The sequence below is a fragment of the Eleutherodactylus coqui genome, chromosome 5 (genome assembly GCF_035609145.1).
Source record: "Eleutherodactylus coqui strain aEleCoq1 chromosome 5, aEleCoq1.hap1, whole genome shotgun sequence".
Lineage (NCBI taxonomy): Eukaryota > Metazoa > Chordata > Amphibia > Anura > Eleutherodactylidae > Eleutherodactylus > Eleutherodactylus coqui.
In genome coordinates, this window is record NC_089841.1 from 181,330,944 (window position 1) to 181,352,850 (window position 21,907).

At 43.7% G+C, this 21,907-nt stretch overlaps 3 protein-coding genes across 8 annotated transcripts in view; 2 read left to right on the forward strand and 1 right to left on the reverse strand.

Annotated features, from left to right (window-relative positions):
- Positions 1 to 21,907, forward strand: part of CRYBB2 (crystallin beta B2) — a 370,816-nt gene that overhangs the window by 164,521 nt on the left and 184,388 nt on the right. The gene's annotated exons all lie outside the window — the stretch shown is intronic.
- LHFPL7 (LHFPL tetraspan subfamily member 7) overlaps positions 1 to 21,907 on the reverse strand; it is a 127,892-nt gene that overhangs the window by 58,523 nt on the left and 47,462 nt on the right. For 3 of the 4 annotated variants that reach the window (XM_066603901.1, XM_066603900.1, XM_066603902.1), the window contains exon 2: positions 2,533 to 2,681. The gene's annotated coding sequence lies outside the window, so the exon portion shown is untranslated. Of the gene's footprint in view, positions 1 to 745; positions 1,220 to 2,532; positions 2,682 to 21,907 lie in introns of those variants that run through there. The other variant, XR_010792859.1, reaches the window with a different exon arrangement.
- CRYBB3 (crystallin beta B3) overlaps positions 1 to 21,907 on the forward strand; it is a 205,900-nt gene that overhangs the window by 35,775 nt on the left and 148,218 nt on the right. For all 3 annotated transcript variants that reach the window (XM_066603887.1, XM_066603889.1, XM_066603888.1), the window contains exons 2-3: positions 10,595 to 12,125; positions 16,122 to 16,218. In XM_066603887.1, coding sequence (XP_066459984.1) covers positions 10,660 to 12,125; positions 16,122 to 16,218 — 1,563 coding nt within the window. In that variant the 5' untranslated portion in view covers positions 10,595 to 10,659. The remainder of the gene's footprint in view (positions 1 to 10,594; positions 12,126 to 16,121; positions 16,219 to 21,907) is intronic.

Consider the following 21,907-nt stretch of genomic DNA (forward strand, 5'->3'; position numbering starts at 1 on the left):
GATTGAGAAATCCACACCTCCTGAAGGCGCTGGCTGTGATTGGCTGACGCTTAGCCAATCATAGTTAGCGCTCGATGAATGGCATCAGCCATTCACAGCCAAGGCTTCCAGGAGGCCTGAATTTTTCAATTTTCAGCCAGAAGAGATGAAGGAAAATAGTGTCAGGGACTCGGGGAGAAGACACGGCCGGGCTGACAGTGCTTCTAAGGTGATGTACACTGTTTTAATCCTGCATTCGAGACTTAGATTCGGGCTTTGACAGTGGGATTTCCTACTGTCAAAGTTGCATCGCACCACACGAAAACCGCGTTTTTATCTGATGCAACAGAGAGAAAAGCTCCACAGGGAAACCGCTACAAAACCTCACGGGTCGCGTGCATATCGCGGGACCCGCAAGGTTTTTGTGTCGGCATGTCGCTTGCTACAAAACATCGCATGTGTGAATTAATCCATAGAAAAGCATGGGCTTCACATACATGCGATATATAGCTTTTTCAGAACCTGTATGACTCTGTGGGGTGTCGTGTGCATGGGGAATAGAAATCTTACCAGTTGTACTATAGAATTGTTTTTTCAGTCAGTAATTAATCCTCAGGCCTGCCCGTCCACATTGTGTTAACATCTAAAGTTCACAGTTGATGATCCCTGCAGTTCCTCTTTGCAAATCTTTTCTAGTAAATCATAAAGATGTAAAGATATGGCAGTGCTAGGAGTCATGGCGATCTCATTGGTTTCTCAATCTGTAAACAGTCTTTGCATATTTTATTATGATGTGTGGTGACTTTGTAAGACACGTAAATATTCTGTTTAGGCAAATCCTATTTAAAGGAGTTCTCTGAAGTTAAGAAAACGGTGCAGTTCCTGATTTTTGAGTTCTTTCTTACTCACATGAAGCTCTTGTTATCTAGATATACAGAGAGGCTCTACGACTATGGAGCAACATAAAATGCTAGCATGAGTTTCAATACTTTGTCTAGTTTAAATATCTGCTTTTATCAGTCTACCAGCTTATATACCCGGTGTTGCCTGGTTCGCCTTGCCACCCTTGATGCACTGGCTCTGACTTTCCCTCTCTTTTTGAATTCGGGCCTCATGCTGTTCTTGGATCTCTGCAGCCCTTGATGTAGTGGCTCTTTCCTGCAAGACTTGAAGTCGAGCCTCACACTGTTCTGTGGTTTCCGTTGTCATTGATGCACTGGTTCTTTCCCTTTTCCTCATGCTGTTCCAAAACACAACAACAAAATATAACACACCCAAAATAAAATTAACAACCTTTAGGCCTCATGCCCATGACCGGGTTAGATTCCTACTGCGAGATTCACCCAGCGGGATGCAACCCGTGCCCCGGCATTGACCTCCTGCTTAGCTGTCTGGCGACTTCTCTCTCCTCTCTGCGATGTGCCGGCTAGCGCACTGTCGCACATGCGCAGAGCTAGTGCATCAGCGGTAACGTTTCTGTGCGAGCATCTGTCCACAGCAAATTTGAATTGCGAAAATCAATGCAGGGCACCCAAACGGATGATCCGCAGTTCAAGCCACCCATAGGTAGACATGGGCGTCCGCAGCTTAAAGAATGTGGATTTGTTTTGCAGACCTTTTGGTCTGGAAAACAAATCGCAGCGTGCTCCATTTTGCTGCGGCTCTCACACGGAGCAGAGGCCCGCACAGAAATGTCACTCCCGGCGCGCCGGTTCCGCTCTGCGCATGTGCCAGCTGGGAGGCAGCCGGCACATCACAGAGATAAAGCCGCGGGAGCAGGTGAGAGCCGCACTGGTCCCTGCAGGGACGCGGGTTGGATCCTGCTGCGAAAATTCTCGCAGGGGATCCGGCCCGGCCATCTGCGGGCGGCCTAAGTCTCCATCCACTGCCTGCAGTTAGCAGACTCCAGCTGTACAAGTTACTGTCGGTGGTGTTAGTGCTGCTCACCAACCTGTACCTGCTTGCTGTCTCTTTCTCTCGTAGCCAGATCTGACTGACTGATGCTCTGCGACCTTCATCTTCTCTGAAGTCCTCTGCAGTGGTGTAAGTTACAGCAGTAAGGCCTCATGTCCACGGGCGGATCAGATTTCACATGCGAGAGCCCACAGCAGAATCCGGCCCTGCCCACGTTCGAGGACCCTGCTGTCTGGATCTTCTTTTTTCTGTGTGCAGAAGCGCCGTCCAGCGCACATGCGCAGTAAAGTTTTTATTTTTTCAAGCTCCTGCTTTCCCCCGGACAGGCCACGGATCGGACTGCTTCCATTGACTTCAATGGAAGCTATCTGTGCAGGAACCGCACTGAAATGGAGCATGCAGCAATTTTGTTTTTCAGACCAAAAAGTTTGCAAAACAAATCCGCATGCTTTAATTCATGAGCGGACGCCCATGCTTCCCTATGGGCGGCTTGATTTGCGTATCTTCCGTAAATCGGATCTGCCCGTGGACATTGGCTCTTAGTGTTTCAGAGGAGACATAATTATTGTGTCCACCAGGTAGCAGCATCGCACACTGCCTCCTGCTGGTATGAAGCACTGCAGGAACTGCAACACTTACCTAGGTTGCTGATGGCTTGATGGGGAAGGAGGTGGAGAGTGGAGGAGAGGATGTCTTGGCCATTTCTTCAACTCTCCCTGCTACCAGGAGATGTTGCTGCCATTATGAAGACTCCTCTGAGGTGCTGAGCTTTTTTCAGAGGTCGGTGCCTGTATGAGATATAACAGACTATGTAGAGGACAAGATAGATTTATGCTGGAATATACTAAGTACATATGTATATTCTGCCAACAGGGGCCAGATCTACTTTGTCGTGTGTGTGTGTGTATATATGTGTGTATACATTATATATATATATATATATATATATATATATATATATATATATATATATATATATATATATAAATTTATTTATTATACACACCCTAAAATAAAAAGGGATCGATATATAGACCATGATGTCCTTTCCTGCCATCAGTTCTCTTCTCAATAAATTATGCATTAACATTGCACCACAGTGGACCGTATGGTATATTACTGCAACCTCCTGAACCTGGCTAAGATTTGACCAGCCTCATGAAAATCATTGTAGCTTTCATTTTATGGAAACGTGTATAATGATATGGAGACTGATATACAGAAGTGATGGTTTCAGGTTCTCTACGACATGTAAATATAATAATATTTTTATTGCTGTTGATCACTGCACCTTTGGCTTAGTGTTCCTGTGAAGCATTGTGGAAAGCATTACATAAACATTTGTTTGCTTTCCTCTTACTTTGCAGAACATAAAAGCTTAAGCTTTTTCATAACACACAATAGGGTCAAGTTTAAAAATAGTTCAAAATCCCGGCACCTGATTGACTGCCAGAAGCAGCCTCGTTTGGTTTTCCTTTTGCCGCTGTGCTAGTTTTTATGCATGACACCAGTGAAGACAATTGCCTTTATTTTGTATTAAATTTGGATGAAGCAAAAAGATTTATTTCTAGCAAGGATGGAAGCTGCGACATTACAGCTCTGTCAGGGCCTGCCTGGCAAATGTTAGCCTAGGGGCGGGGTGTAAGTCCACAACACTGGCCCACAAATAGTGGCCCAACTTTAGGGCATTTTCATACGTGACAGGTTTTCTGCAGCAAGTCTGCACTATTTGGTGATGATTTTTGTGTAAACTGAAGATCCACACCACACTGCAGCAAAAGCAGTTGTCCGTATCTGGTTTCCTCCTTGATGAGCCCAAGCCGTCATTGAGACTTCTTACAGCCGTGACTTGCCTCAGCAAACTCTCCCCATTTAATAATCCTTAATCAACTTCAATTATCCTCCATTGTAATGGTGCCTCTGCTGCAGGCCCCCACTTGGTGATGGGGTGCTCCTGCTGCAGGCCCCACTAAGTAATGAGGACCCCTTGTGTGGTCAATATTTAGCGTAGCCAAACAGGGGGAAGTCTCTATTTTTGACTAACAGGAAACCCCTGTGTGGCCCTACTGACTAATAAGCCCCCCTGTATGGTCCTAGAACCGCAGTCCATGGCAGAGATTACCTTCCTGTATGTACACACACATACTCTGCTCTTGGATGCTGTGAGTGGCGATGTTGCACCGCATACTGTAGCTCCTTTGCTCATCTCAGGCACTCTCTTTACTATGAGACCACTACAGAAGGTAGGGTGGAGAGGAGTGAAGGAAATATATGTATGCCACAGGCAGTGTGTGTGTACAGGAAGGTAGACTCTGCAACAGACTGCAGTTTTACAAGTAAGGACAGGCGGCGCTAAACATCTGCAGAAGGTTTCGTCCAGGGGGCACATGCCTACCTGCCAAGCCCAACTCTGAGCTACAGTCTCTCTTAGGCCGGTATCATGCATGCATTAGCAAAACACCACATTCCCAACCACTGCGACTCACGGAGAGAGAGGGGCAATTCCTATCGATCCCGCCTCTGTCCCCGATTACTCATAGTTCGACTACTTCGAGGGCACTCGTCACTACCAATTTTTCACAGCCGAGCCTTGATCGATCACTCTAACAGTATTGCAACCGTGGAGTCATTAGGATACAGGTGGATCTGTACCCACCTTTCCAGGCTTCTGCATGCATGCAGGCTGGAAGCTCAGATCACCGCCCCTCCCCCCTGCTCTATTCTAATGACTCAGCGCTTTGCAATACCCACACAAATACAAGCTGCCACCACCAGCTTGTTACAATATTACCGGTAAGTGGGAACCTGGACTATGAATTATGAACGCAATCATCGGAGTTATGATTCGTTTTAAAACGGACAAAGCTTAACTAATAAATTGTAGATTTATTCTAGGAAAAGACTAGCAGTGTGTGTATATATAATATACACATAGGATATACAAAAAGGTTGTTACACAGGAGTAGAAGGGTATACACAACAAGACAGTATTTTAAAAATAAACAGGAAGAAGTTAAGGATACCAGATTTGGATATCAGTCCGATGTTCCAATACAGTGTTTCTCAGCTCCAGTCATCAGGACCCCCCTCCAGCAGGTCAAGTTTTTAGGATATCCTATAGTACGAACACCTGTGGCAATGTCTGAGGCGGTGACAATAATTACATTACCTGTGCAATACTGAGAAAATCCTGAAAACATGACCTGTTTGGGGGTCCTTGAGGACTGGAGTTGAGAAACACTGCTCCAATACGTGTAGAGTCACTGAAGTGAATAGAACAGCCTTTCGCTGAGGGCGTATCTCTGTAGTCTGACAATTAGGGCGTGTGGAGTCCCAAATTATAAAGAGTCCCTCAGTACACACCTTACCCCTTTCTGATGTTTGGGTGGGGACATGCATCCCTTGTGGATAAATCATAATTCCCCACTTTCCCCATATCTTGTCAGGAGGCCCTCCGATCGGGGATATAGGTCCAGCATATTTCTAGTCATGATTTGCCCTCACTGTTGCCCTCATCCACTCTCGGCTCGATTATTGCAACTCGCTGCTGATCGACCTCCCCTGCACCAGACTCTACCCTCTCCAACCATCCTGAATGCAGCAGCCAGGCTCCTCTTCCTGTCCAGGCGCTACTCGGATGCCTGTGCCCTGTGCCAGTCACTGCATTGGCTGCCCGTCAAATACAGAATTCAATTTAAACTTGCCACCTTCATCCACAAAGCGCTCCACAGTGCAGCGCCCCCATATATTGCCTCCCTCATCTCAATCCATCACCCAACCCGGGCTCTCCGCTCTGCTAACGAAACTAGACTGCACGCCCCTCTAATTCGAATTTCTCATTCCCGCCTCCACGACTTCTCCAGAGCAGCCTCGGTCCTCTGGAACGCACTACCGAAGGCTACCCGGGCAATCCAGGACTCGCAGAATTTCAGGCGTACTCTAAAAATGCACCTCTTCAGGGAGGCATACCGCATACCCTATACAAACCCCTCTGTACACCGCCCGATAACATGCTCCCTGACCTACTGACTGCAATCCCTGCTAGCCATCATAAATTGCTCCTGCAGTCATACTGATTCTGCCGTTACACGGCCAATTGTCTGACCATTGTCTATGTGTATAGCATCCCTCACTCTTCACCTCGCCATATTGTGCACATCTCCAGCCCCTTCACCTTCTGTATCACCCCATTACTTGTAGTATGTAAGCTCGTTGGAACAGGACCCTCACCCCTATTGTTTCCATCAACTGATTACTATGTAACCGTGGTTCTGTAATTTATGTACATTTGTCTTTCTGTATTCCCCCCTGTCTTCCCCCCTGTCTATGTACGCGCTGCCGAATATTTTGGCGCTATACAAATAAAGATTATTATCTATTCAACGAGTACCAAGTATGACACAAAATTATGACCAGGCAAGCCATTACGCCGATCCCGGGGGCTACACCTCGATGTGTGTGGATGCGTTTTATTCAGCTGGGCTACCCGATTCTGAAAACATATTTCACATCAAACTAGAGCCTACACACAACCAAATATCCTTTATTAAAAGATTTCCTTCTGATGTGAATTGTGCAGTGAGGATGTCTATGGGAAATATCTAAGGTGTCAATCCACACTGGCAGAGGGTCAATTAGCATTCCCCTGTCACTAGCTAATATTATTGCCATTGGGACAACGGATTTCCTGGCCTCTTGTACATCAAAGACCTGGGCAGATGCGAGGGAGGGAGGAAGGAAGGAAGGTGTGATTAATATTAAGTTCAGGACTCTGGAAAAGCTGAGTGAACAGCAAATTGACATGGATAGTTGGGGGACACTCTATCAATATCTCTATATCACACGGTGTTTTACCGCAGCATTTTCAAACGCATTCTACAGCGGTTTTTAATGCACCCTATCATTACAGTGGGTGATGAGGTGCATTTAAAAGCATTTAAACACAAAAATAGAGCAGACAGCGCTCGAAAATCATGACATTAGAAACTCCGTGTTCAAACAGCGGACTGTGAAGCCCCATCAAAATCAACGTTTTATGCGGTAAAAAGCTGGCTGTGTGACAACGGCCTTATTGTGACCCGGTTTGCAATAATCTGCTGCTTTGACCTCTCTTTCTCAGTATATTGAAAAGTTTGTCACTAGTACTAGTTCTGATCTTTTTTTCGGCATTGGATTCATTTTGCATCATTGCTCACTTTCATCTACTGAGCAGCCTCTATTTCTCTTGGAAGCGCATCCATCCCTTATATGGGAAGCTTTATTGTAGATACACTCATGGGATTGACTTTCTCAAAAAGTATCAATTCCCCTTATAAATAGTGCACTCAGGCCAATTTAGTAAACGCAGCCAATGTGATTTAAAGGGGTTGTCCCGCGGCAGCAAGTGGGTCTATACACTTCTGTATGGCCATATTAATGCACTTTGTAATGTACATTGTGCATTAATTATGAGCCATACAGAAGTTATCAAAAGTTATTCACTTACCTGCTCCGTTGCTGGCGTCCTCGTCTCCATGGTTGCCGTCTAATTTTCGCCGTCTAATGGCCAAATTAGACGCGCTTGCGCAGTCCGAGTCTTCTCTTTTTCTCAATGGGGCTCCGTGTAGCTCCGCCCCGTCACGTGCCGATTCCAGCCAATCAGGAGGCTGGAATCGGCAATGGACCGCACAGAAGCCCTGCGGTCCACCGAGGGAGAAGATGCCGGCGGCCATCTTCAGAAGGTAAGTAAGAAGTCACCGGAGCGCGGGGATTCAGGTAAGCGCTGTCTGGTGTTCTTTTTTAACCCCTGCATCGGGGCTGTCTCGCGCCGAACGGGGGGAGGGGTTTGAAAAAAAAAAACCCGTTTCGGCGCGGGACAACCCCTTTAAGATCCTGTATGCCTACTTCTACGTATTGGTTGATGAAAAGTAAAATGTTGCAACGGATACATTTATTTTACTTACTTTGGAGGCTGCTTTAATATCGGCATCCGGGGTTCCATTTTCCTGTTCCGTTCGGGAGCAGGAAAGAGTAAATCCCCTGGCTGAATGGTTCTGTCTTTTGATGGAACTGAACAGCACCAAGTGGACCCCGTTCACTATAATGGGGACTGTTTAGTTTCCGCTCAGCTGTCTTTTTCCCGGACTAATAGGCGCTGCATGCAGCGCTTTTTCTTCTGTTATTTTGTGCCGGATCGGCGAGGGAAGCTCCGGAATGAGGTTCCAAAGCAGATGTAAAATCGGCCTACCTTCAAAATAAGAATGAATTTTTGTCAGTAGTGCATAACTCTTGCACCCCAAGGCCTCATGGGACACTGCTGTGTTTTGGATCTGATTTCATGTGCGGCATATGCAGAATTTTTTTTTCTCAGATTTATTAGAAATCCATTCCCTTTTCTATTGCAAACCATATAACAGAGGTATTTATTCTTTTGAGAATTTATACTAGCAGCATAGTCTCTACCAGGAACATACAGTGTCCTACGGAGTACCGGCTGGGTACTGAACAGGTTTTTTGTAAAGCCTATTTTAAAGTTGCTTCAGTTTGGATGCATTGTAGGAATCAAAAAATGGTAACACAACTGCACCAAGCGTTTCTTTGGGGAGGGATGGTGTGAATTGCTGTATTCCCTTTTGACATTTTGTATTATTCACTGTTGCTCTAGGTGTGACCGTCTTAATGTTTTTCCAACTGTAGTTTAGACTACTTGCTTGCTGTTTCAGCACTTGATCTGTATATTACATTTACAATATTTGTAATCTGCCCTGCTAATTATGTGTAAATTACAGGGTTTTGCTGTTAATGGGCATAATGACAATTACAAACTGAGTGATAACGTCTTGATGAAGAACTTGTAACAATGGTAGTTAGGAATTTATAAACTGTAATGAAAGCATGGTGCTTTACTAGCTTGAGGATTGTTACGTTTTGTGTATGTTTAGTTTTTTATTGGTATTTAGTATGCATTAGACTTTTTTGTTTTATATAGCCCCTTTTCATGAGCTCTGAGTGTGTGTATAGGGGGGAGGGGGGTCTTCTGGTATTGCTATCAGAGAGTTCTCTGTATTGCTTTGTTTTCTTTGTAGCTACACTACAGAGAACATGAGTGCTTACAAAGTGGTTCTACTGGTTAGACCAGCTCATCTCTGAAGCTCTCAGAAGTGGGACCCTATGTGAGCAGCACAAGGAAACTAAACTACTGTTATCCAGATCAAACAACCCTTGAATAGTAGTTGGAAAACTTGATATTCTCCAGAATTATACAGAATTAATTACATTGGGGTTTCTAACATCAGAAAGATGTTTCCTAATTCTAAAATTTAGGTTGTGTTCTAACTGCGTGGAAATGCTGTAGATTTCTGCATGGATAATCAACAACATTTGCAGTAGAAGCCATGCGGACAAGATGTATGAAGTCTCATCCACACGATGCGAAAAAGAACACTCAAAATCTGCAGCAGAATTGGCGTGTGGTGAGGATTGGAAATCCTCAGCATGTTAATTTATGATCTGTATTTTTAGTGCTGATTCCACCTCTTCAAATAAGGGAGTGAAATCTGCACCACAATGTTACACCAGCCTGTGATGATCCAGAAATGGGCTAGCTGCGGGCTGTAAACGGTGTGCCAGCTGGGTCAACAGAGGTGCGGAGACTCTCCATGGTGGAGTAAAGGCTCATTTTGTTATTTTTTTACTATAAGCAGCCTATTGAAGAAAAAAATAATTAATTCAAATTAAATTAATAAATAAAACTTGGGAAAACCCCTTTAAATCCCCCTCAACTTTAGCACCAACACACCAGTGGTCCCCGCTTTGTTTACTTCTAAAACTGTCATGTGTTGTACATCCGCATGAGTGAAGTAGCTAGTTGCTGGCATCTTTTGCTCTATATGCAAGCATAATTCCTAATGCCAATGACTGGCTATCAGCATACATCGGAAGTGGTAGGGCTGAAGCGGTGGGTATTTAACAGGCAAGTTATAGTTGTTCTTTTTTTTTGCCTAATATTGTAGCTGTTAGTCCGAATGCACACGGCCGAGTCAGATTTCGACTGCAAGATCTGGCCGGCTGTATCCGACTCTGTGCCCTAACTGTGACCCCCGCGTACCTGTGCAATATCTTTTTATCTGTGCTACAGATGTGCCAGCTGGCGCGCTATGGCACATGTACAGTGCAGAGAATGGCGTGCCAGCTATGACACAGATTCGTGGCGATTTCGAAACTGACATTTCGGAATCACCACGGGTCGGACGGCTTCCATTGACTGCAATGGAAGTAGCCCGTGCGAGGCCTGCACTAGAATAGGACATGCTACGATTTTCCCCCGCGAGCGTTGATTTCTGCTCATGGGCATGGAAATGCGTTTTGCCTATCATGTCTATGGGCAGTATTTGCTGCCAGATCCGGAGGTGAATGCCTGCTCCGGATCCCGCAGTGCAAATACGCCCCGAGTGTGTTGGGCCTTAGGATACTGTTTATTTTTTAAATCCCAGATAATCCCTTTACAGAAGCAACTACAGGATTTTGCATTGTAGAGTTAAGAGGATGTTGGTTATTTTTAAGTTTGCTTAATGTTAAAATCTCCAGTCATTGTGTGTAAATCATTTAGGTGACCTTGATGTCTAAGTTGTTTTTAGATTTTCAATAAAATATATATAACATGGATTATATACCGCCATGATGCACTTTTTTCATATATCTTTGTTTTTTGTTTTATTTCCAGGACCATTCACGGAGCTCTTCTTTGGTTTTGAAATGACGCAAATTAAGTTGTAACCGATATCAGCCATGGCTACAAAGGTAGAATTGTCATCCAGAACCACACGGAGTGATATTTTAAATGAGCCTAAACCATCAAGGACATATGTTAGCCCTCTGTCAGATGCAAGCAATAAGTCCACTGATATAAGCATGTCCAGCTCCCTAATTATTGAGGATACTATAAGAAATCCTTCCAAAACAGTAAGCATGCTTAACACTGGGATGAAGCCAAGACTCTCGCCAAAGCCTTTTTCGAGGGAAAAACCTCCAGAAAGCAGAAAGTCAATAGGACTGCTCTCTACTTTGTCTGGAGAAGTGAAGCAACACACTGATGTGCCATTTCAAGCCACTACCAGTATATCTTTATCTGGCAGTACAAAAAGTATTGAAAGTGAAAGAGTAGGTCGTCGAATATTCACATCATCGCCCTTACAAGCAAGCACTGATGGAGACCAAACCAGTAAACCAGAAGTGTTTTCTCCAATAGCAACAGGTAGGAGCCAGACAAGTTCTATTTGGTCTCCTGGAACAAACCATATTAGCGAATCTAAGTTTACTTCACAAACTGATGAAAAGAAAGTTACATCTAAACCCCCAATAACGTCTAGGAGACCTGAACTTTCTCAACAGGAAAAAGTCTATCCAAGCTACTCAAGAAGATCCCTTTCAGATTCTGTGGATGAATCGATAGAGCCCGGAGAGAAGAGTCTGGAAAAGACTAAAGCTGACAACATTGATAGCATAACAGTTAGAGCTCAGTTAAGGCAAAAGCGTCGCCCAGTATCTGCTGTGTTTCTAGAATTAAATGAACCTGTAAGTGACGAAAAAGTAGCTGATGAACCCAGAAAATGGAACAGAAGACCTCTTTCAGAAGATCTTACCTCGTTTTTTGAAGGCAAAGGTATTGAAAACAAAAAGGAAAGTCCCTCGGAAGAAACGAAGGAAAATAGACCTTTTAAGAAAAACGCTCTAAACAGCAGTATCACAAACGAGCAGTCTAATGTATGTGCCAAGGAAGGGGGTTATGCAAGTGATAGCATCATTTTCAGTGACACTAAAACAAGCCTAAGTGGCATTTCCTTAAGAAACACATATTCTGCACGCATGGAAAAAGATAAAACGAAGGAAATGCCATCTAAAAATCATCAGCAAATAGCTGATGTTGGTGAAAATGAAGGTATTATGAAGCTGTCAGCAAACATTAACAACCAGTCCCCTAAATTTCTCCCTGAGCAGTATGGCGATTCATCTTCGGAAGTAAAGAAATCCGATGAAATCGGAATTGCCCCTGGAATTACGACAAGGCGAATCGGTCTGTTTATTGCCAATACCAGCTCCACTGAGGAAGCAGAAGTGCCTTCAAACACAGAGGACAAAAGTACCGCAAACAGCGAAAGAAAAACGAGACTTCTTGTCTCTGATAGAGAAAGAAAGCCTGAGACAGAATGGTCAACCTCACCATCTCCGACAGTGACCACAGACTTTACAAAAAAGTAAGTATATTAAATGCACCTTTCAAAAGATTTTGGATTACGTTTTCGATTACTAGGCTCGACCGCCATGTATTGTGACATATAGGAGTATATTGCCACTGCCTCGCCCTCCAACTGTTTATTGTTAAAGGGGTGGTCTCGCGAAACCAAGTGGGGTTATACACTTCCGTATGGCCATATTAATGCACTTTGTAATGTACATTGTGCATTAAATATGAGCCATACAGAAGTTATTCACTTACCTGCTCCGTTGCTAGCGTCCTCGTCTCCATGGTTCCGTCTAAATTCGCTGGCAGCTTGCTTTTTTAGACGCGCTTGCGCAGTCCGGTCTTCTCCATTCAGCACGAGCCGCTTCAGTGTGCTCCCCGCTACAGCTCTTCTGCGCATGCGCAGACGAGCTGTCACTGCTCGGGAGCGCGCTGAAGCGGCCATTCTGCACCATCCTCTGTTAGAGGAAGGTGCAGAAACTGGAGCTGCCCAGCGGAGAAGACCAGCCCAGCCCAGCCCAGCAGCCCCGAGAAGCCTCCCAGGTAAGTGATGGGTCGGGGGGGGGGGGGGGGGGGCTGCCGCTGCGCCGGGGGGGGAGGGGGGGGGGGCTGCCGCTGGGGGGGGGGGGGGCTGCCGCTGCGCCGGGGGAGCTAGCGCTAGGCCGGGGGGGCTGTCGCTGCGATGGGGGGGGCTGTCGCTAGGCCGGGGGGGCTGTCGCTAGGCCGGGGGGGCTGTCGCTAGGCCGGGGGAGCTAGCGCTAGGCCGGGGGAGCTAGCGCTAGGCCGGGGGGGCTGTCGCTGCGCCGGGGGAGCTAGCGCTGGGGAGCCGGGGGCTAGCGCCGGTTACCTGCTGTCTGGTCGGCGGCTGCGGGGCGTCTGGTCGGCGGCTGCGATGCGTCCGGTTGCCATGGAGACACAGCTGGCAGCGTCTCGGGAGCGCGCACGTTGGGCTGCAGCGAGCGACTGGGAAAGAGCCGGCGGCCATCTTGAGGAAACTTTTATAACTTGCTGAAACGCTGGAACGGTAAGTACGAACCAGCTAGAAATGTCATTTACAGGGGGACTTAGTAATGTGTGTTTAATGGGGGGGACTGGGCAAAAAAAAAAAATTAACTGCTTCCTCGAGACATCTCCTTTAAAGAGAAGTTTTCAGTCCACTTCATTTTGCTAGTCCTCTATATAATTAGATCTAAATTTACTGCTAACATATGTGCCTCTAAATGGCCCTTGGGAAATAAACCCAAGAGTATAGCCTTAAAAAAAAAAAAAAGTATAATTAGCTGAATGAAAAATCTAATACAGTATATAGATAAGTTATGATGATTGACATGGCAATTGGTGAAATAAAGAAAAAATATTATGGGTTAATAACCCTTAATATTTAATAGGACCTTTTTGTTTTAAAAAAAAAAAGTGGTGTCATCCATTTTGAAACGTGACCCAAGTTCAGTCTTCTAGTAAGAGAAAGGAAATCTGTTATAGCATTGTAATCCACTTCTTGAGATGTTCTTGTAGTGAGGAAATCCTTTCCCAGAAAATAAGATAAACAACCTTCTTTTAATCACTTTGTAATAAGAATGGAGTAAAAAGTGTAATAATTAACTGCTTCATAAGTAAGTATGCAACATAGATTCACGTCTTGTGCTTTCACACGAAAACACCTCACATCCCTGGGGAATTCACATGGATGGCGAGTACAATATGGGGGCGGAAATCACTGCCCTATATCGGGCTCACTCATGTGAAGTTAGCCTAAGGGTAATGTGTATTTTGTAGAGATGAGCGAGCGTACTCGCTAAGGCAAACTACTCGAGCAAGTAGTGCCTTATGCGAGTACCTGCCCGCTCGTCTCAAAAGATTTGGTTGCCGGCGCTGGAGAGCGGTGAGTTGCAGGAGTGAGTAGGGGGAAGCGAGGGGGGGGAGGGAGAGTGAGAGAGAGATCTCCCCCCAGTTCCTTACTGCTCTCCCCCGCCGGTACCCAAATCTTTAGAGACGAGCGGGCAGGTACTCGCATAAGGCACTACTCGCTCTAATAGTTTGCCTTAGCGAGTACGCTCGCTCATCTCTAGTATTTTGTTTTGTTGGTTTTTTGGGACATTTTATTTTTAATGATGCCACACTAAAATAATGATCTATTCATGGTACAGTAATTTTGCTATGAAACATACTTGGGTTTTGGGTCTTTGAACATGATTTGGGACTATTGTTTGGTCAGGCAGTGACATTCTTTCTTGCGTTTAGACTGAACGATTATCGTTCAAAAAATCATTCAAACAAAAGTGAATAATAATTATTATAATCAATCAGTTTAAACACGAGACTTGTGCACTTTTAGTTTGTCGTTCAGTTTCAGCAGGACTAAAAGCCATCTTTGGTTGGTTCACTTGTGTTTAAACACTCACCGGTCAGTGTTTTACATTGGAATGTGAAGCACTGAACGAGAAGAGAACGATTCTCAACAATGATCTTCCTGTCTATACAGGCTGAATTGCTTAGCGGTGGCGTCGCTCGTTCAAACGAGAATCGGCTCAGCTAAAATGGGCATTAGACAAGTCATAACATTAGGACTTGGGTCTGACCTTTAGGACTCCAGCTGCTGTGCAGGGAACTGCCGTTTTGCTCCATTCACTTGAAAGCGGCTGTGTCGCAGTTCTTGGCACAGCAAATGGGCAGTAGCGCCAAGAAACAGAGTGCGCCACAGTGCTTAACTAGCACTCTGAGGACTAGCGAGGGCCTGACTACTTGGAGCTAGTGCTATGCCATTACTTCTAATTATAAGAAAACCCTTTAAGATTACAATCGTTGTGGTGTAGCACATGGTTTTATTTCAAACCACAACAAATCCTAAATGGTACGCATTTTTCTTACACTAAGGCCTCCTGCACACCAGTGTAAATTCCGCTGTGGGATTTCCCACAGGATCTCTGCCCGTGCCCGCTGCCATAGGATTGCATTAGATAATGCAATCCTATGCAGACAGCCACGATTTGACCATGTTAAAACTTGCGCTGTAAACAAATCGCGGCATGTTCTATTTCTGTGTAAGCTTCGCAGAGGCCCATAGAGAAAAATCACTAGTGACGAGCAGGCACTGCACATGTGCCGGCTGAGCGGCAACCGACACATAGCAGAGCGATGCGGCATGATCCCCCGCCACTGAGATCCCCCACCAACTCAGAGAATGGGGACTTGTGTCTCCCCTCTTCTGCTCACTGATGGCTCACTACAACCCCTGCAGTGATACGGAAATTGAATGGAGCGATGTTCGAGCATGTTCAGTGCAGTTCCATTAATTTCAATAGGGCTAATGGAAATATTTGAGTACGTCATCTGGATATCCATGGCAGTTGCACTATAGATGAACGGAGCACCACCACGCATACTTGACCGCCTCTCCATTCCACCTCCTACTCAAGGCAGGGAGGAGAATGCAGTAAGAAGGAGAGTGGGACACAGGACCTCTATTCTCGGGATCAGTGGGGGTCTCAGTGGTGAGACTCTTATCACTTATCCTGTGGATAGGTGATAAGTCAATTTTGGTATAACCTATTTAAAGTGTAACTGCTTTTTTAAAATTTTGACGTGTCACAGGGAAAACACATCAAAACCTTTGATTGCTGGTTTCCAAGTGCTGAGATTCCCACCAATCATTAGAGTGCAGCAGCTGTAGCACTCCTCCTAGCGCTGTCACTACTTGCTAGCCAAAGTTAGGCTCAACAGAAAGTCTATAAACTCAAGCTAGCGAGTCGTGACATCGCTTCGCTCTAGCGATCGGTGGGGATATCAGCACACGGACCCCAGCGATCCTTTGATGTGTCGTCATGACATGTCAAACGTTTACAAAAGCACATTTACACTTTATGGATTGTGCCAAAGGCTGCAGACTCTTATCTCAACTTTGGCACAGTCCTGCCAAAAGTATAAAATTAAATCATTTAAACCACATACTGTATGTGTACACGACGATTTAATTTAAAAAAAATGTTTGCTTGTATCTTTTTCTTTTAAGATTCTTAAATTCCCCTTCAAGACTGGATTTGAAGTCTGAGAAACCAATCGAAGAAAGGAGGAGTAGTTTTTCCTCTCAAAGTTATACTGCTCAGAAGGTATGAATTTATTGCCTGTACTTTACATTTGTGAAGGGGAACACTTGTTTTTTGTTTTTTTTCTTCAGTTTTTCAAAATTTTTTATTGATGACCTATCATAGGTCACTTCATAGAAAGCGTGCAATACAATTGTGAGTCGCTGCACAATGTATGAAGCTAATCCCAGCCATTCAGTGGTTCTAGCGAACAACTGATCAGCAGGGCTGCTTGAGTATCAGACCCCTGCTGAGCTTTTACTGATGACCTATATTCAGGATAGGTCATTGGTAAAGAAAAAAATTCGGTACTAGAAAACCTCTTTAACTTCATAACATGCTTATAGTTTGGCATTACCTAAGCAAAACTCAAATACAGTGTGCAGGATAGCGGGGATTAGTCGGATTATGCTCAGAACACACGTGGCGTCGGGTTCAGAAGTTTGTGAGTCATGAAGAAGATTCTTGCACCGGTGGTTGTGGGTTCAGGAGCCAGCGGTTCATCGGCCTGGATGGGTGTGGTGCCTTTCTGCTCTTGGCCCATTGAGTCTTCAGCGTACACTATACATCGGAGCTTCTGTTCGGTAAAAAGTAAAACTTTTTCTATAGTAGGTTAAAATAGCTGATTTTTAGCGGGTTCTTTAGGGCACTCGGATTAAAGGAATTGTCTGTGATAATACACGGTAATGGCTGTCTACCATTCAGTAGTGTTATATAGAATCCTAGATTCAAATGCCTCAGAAAATATATCAAAAAAGTAGAAAAAAAGAGGAAGCGCCAAAGAATACAGTGGAACCCTAGATGATCCAAAAGAAAAAATATATACAAGTAGAAAGTTCCTGGAATATCAAACCGGATATCTCACCTCTGGATCAATTTTCCATGAAATTATGTATGTAGGTCTGTATAACAATGATCCACTTTTTCAAGAGGAGAGTCGCTGGAAAGGGATCAAGGGTCCCTCAAAGGAACCCCCATATGAAATATAAAGAAATAGTTGTTTAGTAAAAATTCTTTCCTGCGCTCACAGAGCCTACTTAAGACGTGATAAGAATATTCCTCCAAATAAAGGAGACTTACTTTGGAGGAGGGGGTTATGGTTTCCAATGTTCCCCCTCCTAATTCCAACACTTGATAAGGGTACATTGTGTACCGAAACGCGCTGTCATACTGCTGGCTTGAATAAATACAGAGAAGAAACCTTTTGGGCTAAAAGGAGAATTCTTTGGTGGCTGCATAGAGGTGTTGGAATTAGGAGGGGGAACATTGGAAACCATAACCCCCTCCTCCAAAGTAAGTCTCCTTTATTTGGAGGAATATTCTTATCACGTCTTAAGTAGGCTCTGTGAGCGCAGGAAAGAATTTTTACTAAACAACTATTTCAGAAAATATATCGGCTATAAGCCATAATCTCGCTGCATAACTTTATACACTGGCTAGAATTTCTAAAGCAACCGTGGTTGGACTTTCAATACTTGTCTTTGTGGCCAGATTTGGTGACCCCCAAAACCACTGCAAATTATTGTCTTCATATTTTGGTCACATAGTACCCAAACCTCTTAAGATACTGAATCCTGGACAACTAGGGTGACTTTTAATTGCCTTCTGCCAGAATCCTGCAGCCAAAAAGTTGCAGTTTTGGCATGAGTGATATTTTGTGCCAAAAACTACGACCTTTTGAGATTTTGCATCACCTCTGCCAATTTTAGCAATGTGGGCACGTACACTGCTGCTCATTAAATTTACTGTAATTGTCAGAAAACTGGGGAAAATTATAGCTGAAATCGACGAATTTCTAGCTGCCATAGTCTTCTACTTTTGGTGCACTGGCAGCCAGAAATGTGTTCAATACATTAGGAGGCGTGTTCTTCTTAATATATTAGGCACATCATCCGTTGGTGGGGCTGCATAGTAAGACTTCAGCAGCCGCCACCGCGGGAAACAGTTACTTTATGGTGCTTTAGGCAGGTGACGGATTCCCTTTAAAGTGACCCTACAGTTTAAAGAGGTTTTGTCATTAGAAAAAAAAACAATACAAACCTATTCCTCCCCAGGCAGTCTTCTTACCGCATCTTCTCCTGGCTCCTCCAGTCCTCCGGGTCACCTCACCACAAAGTGTCCGAATCCTCTTCTTCCTGTTATAGTGTACATTTGCAGGCATTTTGCATCCTGCAGGTCAGCGTACCCAGTCATTAGTGAACTAGTGTTCACTGCCTAGCAGGGAATGCCGAATCTTATGCTGGGCTATTGCCGAGACTGTGCATGCACGCTATCTTGCCATGAGTGTTCATATACTATTGTCGCAAGACAGCACACATGCTCAGTTTCTGCAATAGCCCGGCATAGGATTCGGCATTCCGTGCTAGGCACTGAACACTAGGTCACTAGTGACCAGGTACATTGACCTGCAGAAAGGAGAATGCCAAAAAAGAGGAAGAAGAGGATCTGGCCAGCTGGAGGTGACGTGACGCGGGGAACTGGAGGAGCCGGGAGAAGGTGTAGTAAGAAGACTGCATGGGGAGGAATAGCTAAGTATTGATTTTTTTTTCTTCTAATAACAGAACTCCTTTAAGCCAAACTGCTTACCCGTCTTTATTTTCAATCTAAAGTCATGGAAGAGAACTCTTTACTGAGGTCACGAGAGTGAAAGTTTCTGGCTGCAGGGCTTTCAGGATATTTTGGTTGTGGTTAATTAATAAATGCTGTTGAAACTTCAGATTTGTTTTTCACGTGGTTTAAGTAAAGCATTTCCTGCTTTCTTTCCCAAGATGATAGGGTTTACAGAAACAATGTGGGTGAAGATACACTGAGGATTTCTTTGTTATATAATGTTTGGGAGATAGAACAGAAGTTTTAGTTCGCTTTTGTTAACGGCACATTCCACTAACTGCGTAGGAGGCGGTGGATGGCAGAGAGCATGGATAGAAACAGCAATGGAGTTCTGAACTATAAATGAATATAGCTGTAAGTGAAGAATTGTAAAAACAAGAAATACTATGCACTATTTTCAAGTAGAGCAACTTGTAGACTATTAGATATTTGAAAAAATAGCAACAGTGGGCTTATGTCTCTACAAAATCTCTCCTTCAGTTTGTTTAAATTACTTGTACTTTTGTGCAAGCATCCTTATGTTGGGAGGCGATTAGGCAAAAATGATAAACCATCTACACCTCTGGCCTAGGACAGCTGACAGAATCCCATGACTTTCAGTACCGCCTTTTGCCGATGACACTCAAATCTACCTCTCTGGCCCAGATCTTTACCTCTCTTCTATCCAGAATCTCAAAGCGCTTATTGGCCATATGCTCCTGAGTTCTAAAATTCAACATGGTGAAAGTGTAACTCTTCCTCTTTCCCCCATCTTACTTAACACCCTCGCCAAACAGATCAGTCACAATCAATGGTTTCATTCTTTGCTAATCCCTCAAGTCCAATGCCTTGGTGTAACATTTGACTCCACACTCTCCCTCAAACCATATATACTAGCCTTTTTCACCTCTAGCTCAAAAACATCTCTCAGATACGCTCTTTCCTCAATCCACAGTTAAAAGAAATGCTGGTGCATGCCCTCATCATCTCTCGTCTAGACTATTGCAACATCCTGTTGTGTGGCCTCACATCCAATGCTCTTGCACACCACCAATCCATTCTCAACTCTGCTGCCAGGCTAATCCACCTCTCTACCCCCTGTTATTCTTTTGCCTCTCTGCCGATCCCTTCACTGGCTATTAATCATCCAGAAAGTCCAATTCAAGGTAGAAATAGTGACCTGCAAGGCTCTCCACAACCTGTCTCCTCCATACATCTCTGACCTAAAATCCTTATGCCTCTCCACTCCGTGCAAGACCTCCTCCTCTGGTCTGTTTCTCACACAATCCTTGACATAATTTATCCCTTGCATCACCTATAATCTGGAACCTGCTATCAAAATACATCTGACTCTCCAACACCTTGGAAAGCTTCAAAAGTAACCTGAAAAGCCTAGGCCAAAAGCCCTGCTACCACCAATATACACTTGTTGGTCATTTAGTAGATGTTTTTTTTTGTTCTTTTCATTTTAATTATGTAATGTATTTAATCCTCTGTTCTAATGTGTACAGCACCCTGGAATCAGCCGTACTTTAAAATAAATAACAATGTCAGTGAGTAACAGACGAGAAAAAAAAACTAAAGAAAAAAACACTTTTCCAACAGTATTTAAAAAATTATTAAAGTGACCAAAAGTTTTTCCATGTAAAAGGCCCCTGAGTGAAAACTATTTACTAGGTTCACAGCAGGAAAGTGTAGAGCCAGTAGATTCGTGCAACGGCATGCAAAAAAAGAAAAATCAATGTCGGAGTGGTGGTTAGTTTTGTTTTGTTTTTTTCTGGTTGTCAACTTTAGTTCCAAAAAGACACAAAAAAAAATTATCAAAAAGTCACCAGCTGTTTGTAGAATACACAGTCCATGTACAGCCAAAATGCTCAGCTGTGTAACTCGGCCCTTTTGCAGGTTAACAATCGCTCTGCCAAATTTACTTAGTGTTACCAGGGATTTCGGTCAAATATATTTGGTTCTACTGAACCTTTTCCAATAAAGCGACATATTAATCTTCTCAGCAAAATCATCTTTATAAAATGAAGTCTGTAGATCCCATAGCATATTCAACATGACAAGTATGGAACGATCATGGTCAGTCACTCAGAGCCCAATTTTGTCAGATATGGGGAACAAGATATTTTGTGTATGATCCGCCGGTGAATTTTGAACATGTCAAGGCTTTTTTTTGCTGTTGAATTCATTTTAAATATTCCTACTCAAAAGTATTTTCATTTCTGTTTTTGTGAAATGTGACCAAGTGCCAGAAAGATGACATTTTAATGAGTGTCTAAAATACATTTAACGCAGTGCTTAATTTACTAGCTATAGATCAGTTCCTAACAACCCATCAAGCACTTAAAGCTTTAATAGTTTCCGTAATGCAAATTGTGTTTGTTCATAGTACGCATCAATACTACATTTATTTTCTTGTGTGTAAAATGGTAATTTGCATTAATAATTTGATACTATGATTTATGGCTTTAAAAATTCCAAGGCTTTTAGCCTAGTGTGACCGCTTAGTACATACAGTAGATGTCTTTATGACCTAAATATATATTTAACTATTAAAAACTTACAAAATATTTGCCCTGTGAATTTTCTAGTTAGTCAGTTTTATATAAAAAAAAAATTACCGTAAACTACTAAACAACCTGTGGTAAAATGATGAACATTAAGTAATTGTCAGACTTCTACCTAGTTAAATGAGCCTTGGTAAGCGAGTGTATTAAGGTCTTTCTATATGGCCTGATTATTGGGCACAAAGTACCTCCAAACGTTTGCCCTACAACTGGGCCATGTAGAAGTTTCAACGATCCGTTGACAAACAACTAAATGCTCGTTAGTTGGCTAACTGGTTAATGTCCGCAAGCAGGAAAAGCTTTTAGTCTTTAGTTAGGATAGAAGTAGGATGTATAGTTACAGTGGCAAGGAAAAAACTATATCAAGTTGTCCATAGAGTCAAGATAGTCATTGCCCAAAAAAATTGTTTGGCTGGTTTTGCAGATCACATTATAAACTCGTCAATTCATCTCTGGCAAAAGATTATTGTTGAAATGAAAGTCGTCCAACCACAGGTTCCCATAAATGGTAACCATTGAGCTGATATCAAGATCTGAGGTTTTTTTTGAACCCG